The following is a 4,476-nucleotide window of genomic DNA, read 5'->3' as shown; positions in this document are numbered from 1 at the left end:
AAATAAAAAAGCAAATTGATCACTTATTATGGACCGGAGGGAGTAGTACTTTAGAGTTTAAATTCCGTATATTGTCACGTAAAAATTACTTACAGTAAGATCACAAAAAAGTAAACTACATATAACTTTCGCTCCTAACGTGGATTCGTGAGCTAGAAATAATAAAATAAATAATCTATTAACTACATGACCATGTAATACTCTTATTATTTATTTTGCCAGTATATATAACACAAATCATTATAGTAAATTTGGGTTGATAATATGTAAAAGAGGATAAGTTAGAAATTTTATTGGTTAATATAATTGGTAGTGTAAAAAAATTGTTTTTCTGTATAAAACTTAAATCCGTCCTCGTATATGTACCATATAAAAGGAGGAGGAGAGAGCTAACTCTTAATTAAGCTAACAAATATCCAGCCGTATACCATATAAAAGAAGATGGGGGAGAGGGGACTAGCCAAATCTTAAATTAAACAATCCAATTTCCGGCTGATTCTCAGTATTTTTGTATCACAAACAAACTACACACCATTTCTCTCTGCTAAAGATCCGAAATCTGAAAGCAGAATTTTTGTACCGTTTGTCAAGTTTGTACTCTTCTTCTTGTTATTAGGAGTATTATTATATTATTATTGTAATTCAGCAACCGACTTTGATCAAAATAGAATAAAAGGAAATTGATCTTTTTATTCTAAGTTAATGGAGAGTACAGATTCATCAAGCGGCTCTCATCAGCAGCCTCAGCTTCCACCTGGCTTCCGTTTTCACCCAACAGATGAAGAACTCGTTGTTCATTACCTAAAGAAGAAAGCTGCTTCTATTCCTCTTCCCGTTGCTATTATTGCTGAAGTTGATCTTTACAAATTTGATCCTTGGGAACTCCCTGGTATATATTTATTTGCTCCTGTTCGTTTATGGAAATTTTGATATTTGGAGCTTTGATTAATGTTTGAGGTGTTTTTTTAATTTTGATTGCAGCTAAGGCGACGTTTGGAGAACAAGAATGGTATTTTTTCAGTCCAAGGGATAGGAAGTATCCAAATGGGGCGAGGCCAAACAGAGCGGCAACTTCTGGTTACTGGAAAGCTACCGGAACAGATAAGCCGGTGCTCACCGCCGGTGGAACTCAAAAAGTGGGTGTTAAAAAAGCACTGGTTTTCTATGGAGGTAAACCTCCTAAAGGTGTGAAAACCAATTGGATTATGCATGAATATAGACTTGCTGATAATAAAGCAAATAACAAGCCCCCTGGTTGTGACGTTGCCAATAAAAAATCTTTAAGGGTAAGTATCTTTTATTTTTTTTCAGTCAATTCCATATTTAATTTAAAGCTATATATTGTGTCTGAATTTTGGAAAGTATTTGGCTATGACTCCACTTGCAAATATTGAAGTCAGTATTTGCAAGTTGAACTTTTGCTATCAATTAATATTTGCAAATAAAACTTTCGCCATCAATATTTGCAAAAACTGAATTTTAGTATTGGAAAATATAGCTGGGTGAAATATTGAAAAAACTATTTGAAGAATATTTCAAGTGGAATAAGATTTTTACTTATAATACTTGTAAGTTGTAACGAATTTTTTTTCTAAGTAAAATTTATGTCCAAATACAAATAATTCAAGTACTTTTATTCAAATTCTATTTTTTTTTAGTGGCTGCAACCAAAGTATTCCCTCTTTGTTACGATCAAAAAGGTTAGAGTGAATCTATTGGTAAGGATGTACCTAATAGCCGCCTCAAACATGGCGGATTCTTATTAACAAAAAGAAAAAGCTTAATAAAGAGAATTGACTTTAATTTTTTTTGTAAGTATTGATCGGATTGACTCATGAAATTAAAGCTGGATTTTTGTTTTTGTGTGCAGCTAGATAATTGGGTATTATGTAGGATTTACAAGAAGAACAACACTCAGAGGCCAATAGATCACGAGAGGGACGATTTAAATGATATAATGGGATCATCAATTCCAGCAACATGCATACCAAATAACTCAATGTCAATATTTGGTCAACCAAAAGCTAATTCCAACTATACTACATTGCTCGAAACTCATGACCAGAATATATATGATCAAGGTATGCAATTTTCTTCAAAATCGTCGTCACAACTTCCTGTTAATGTACTCAGTACAAGCCCCAGTCTCCTCCCTTCAAAACGGTCGCTAAATGGTTTATATTGGAACGAAGAAGCAGCAGCTAATGATAATTCCCAATCCACAAAAAGGTTTTTAACAGAGAATATTAATAATATGGACGATGGTTTAAGCATGAATGTGAGATCAGATCATGAACAGAATGGCTCTATTGCAAGTCTTTTGAGTCAACTTCCTCAAACTCCGTCACTTCAACAACAACAACAACAACAAATTCTGCAGGGGTCTCTTAGTGATGGAGTTTTTCGACAACCTTATTCGGGGATGAACTGGTATTCTTAATTAGGCATAAAAAAAAAATTAATGTGAATCATATTACTTATACCATATTACATACAGGATCCGCTAACTAATTATTGTCACAGAATTTTCGCAGAATACAAACGAGGGTGTTAATTAGATTAGTGGGATTGCTGGATTATTTGGGTATTGAGTTTTTTTGTTGGTAGCTAAGAAATTAAAAAGACAGAATTTTTAGATGATTTACAGTTTACTTTGGGGAACGATCGAGTCTGTGTTAGCAAAATTAAAAGCTTAGGTGAGGCCATGTATATTTTTGCTTTAACTGTCTGTCTTTATAGTATATAATATAAAAATCCATACACCTCCAAGGTTTGACTGTGAATATATAGCTAGAGATGCATAGAAACAAATCTTGTAATCTTCCTGTAGAGAATTATAACATATATGTATTTGATATTATATTGGAAAAAAATATATTCTGCACATAATATTCCATGTAGTTGTGCTTTGTCTATCAACTCCATATATCATGAGCTTCTCATTGTTCTGCATTTTTTATTTTATTTTTTTCTTTGTTTATTTTTACCACTAAACTAACTATCAGAACGAAAAGTTTACCCGCGGGTAACAAATTAAATTACTTTTCTTGCAGTAACTTTTTAAGATTCCCAAAACCCTAAATGATAAAGCTTGACTGGATTTGTATATTGTTAGTTAGCTCAGTGGGAGATAGAGTAATATTTAGTAGAGCTATAATTATGTGATAGTAGTAAGGTAGGTTGTTAATATTGATAAAGAATTGGTTTTTCATTTTCCAAAAGCATAGAGTAGCATTAAGCAGTGAAATTTGTTATCTTAGAAGAAAAGAAATCCTGTTAAGGGAAAAGATAAGAATCATTAGTTATATATATATATATATATATATATATATATATATATATATATATATATATATATATATATATATATATATATATATATATATATATATATATATATATATATATATATATATATATATATATATATATATCATACATACATGATACAACTAGAACATTGCATACATGACATGATTGATATAATTATTTATGGGAGGAATCAAACAACTAGATTATCTCATTGACTGCGGACCATTATTATAATGGGTACAATTTAAGAGCCCGTTTGCACATAAGAATTTTTTCATTTTTTTTTTCGAATTTTTTTTATTTTTTTTCAAAATTAGTGTTTGGCCATAAATTTTCAATTTTCACATGAAGATGAATTTTTTAATTTTTCAAATATTTGGAAAACTCCAAAAAGTTGTTTTTCAAAATTTTCACTTAGATCACTCACAAAATTACAAAAACAGCCTAAAATTATATTCATGTCCAAACACAATTCTAATTTTCAAATATCATTTTCACTTTATTTTTTTATACTTCTTATGTCCAAACGCCCACTAAGTACTCTTTTATTAATCAGTTTTGCTTTCTAATGCATACCCTTCACAAACAATTTACATAAGAGAAAAAGAAAAGACTACCCAAAAGAAAAACACATTCCCTTTTCCATTAAATTTGCAAGATTTTCTTTTTTATGGTGATATTAGAGTCAAATTATGTACTAAGTACTTGTCCAACAAGATGTCAAATGGGTTTATGTCTCTACTGAAATTTGAACCTTTATTTTTTACTAAGATTTGTACCCACTTTAATGACTTACACTTCTAGGTCGTCGCATTCTTTGAACCTTTGACATGATATACAAATTAAGGAGCTTTGCTTTTGTATTTAGGAGAAAATTAATTAATTGAAAAAATAAAATTAGAAGCACTCATGGCAATTAGAATAGGAAATTCCATCATATTTTATCTCGATATACTATCAGCAAGGTGCCAAGTAGGGGTGTTCAAATCGAACCGAAAAACCGCACCAAACCGAAAAATCAAACCAAACCGATTAAAAAGCCCAACTAGGTTTGGTTTGACTTGATTTGGTATTGATTAAAAAAAACCCAACCAAACCGACATATAAATAAATTTTATTTATATTTTTAAGACTTTATAGTGATTTTTCTTTAAAAAATATAGA

General features: G+C 30.5%; 1 protein-coding gene across 1 annotated transcript; it reads left to right on the top strand.

Annotated features, from left to right (window-relative positions):
* Positions 1 to 402: 402 nt before the first annotated feature.
* Positions 403 to 2,919, top strand: LOC107805064 (NAC transcription factor 56). Its single transcript, XM_016629044.2, has 3 exons — positions 403 to 889; positions 982 to 1,286; positions 1,871 to 2,919. The coding sequence occupies exons 1-3, from the start codon at positions 703 to 705 to the stop codon at positions 2,438 to 2,440; spliced, it is 1,062 nt and encodes a 353-aa protein (XP_016484530.2). The 5' UTR covers positions 403 to 702; the 3' UTR covers positions 2,441 to 2,919.
* Positions 2,920 to 4,476: the final 1,557 nt, after the last annotated feature.

The sequence above is a fragment of the Nicotiana tabacum genome, chromosome 10 (assembly GCF_000715075.1).
Source record: "Nicotiana tabacum cultivar K326 chromosome 10, ASM71507v2, whole genome shotgun sequence".
Classification (NCBI taxonomy): domain Eukaryota; kingdom Viridiplantae; phylum Streptophyta; class Magnoliopsida; order Solanales; family Solanaceae; genus Nicotiana; species Nicotiana tabacum.
The sequence above is the reverse complement of the archived record's forward strand: the minus strand, read 5'-3'. Positions and strand labels throughout refer to the sequence as shown.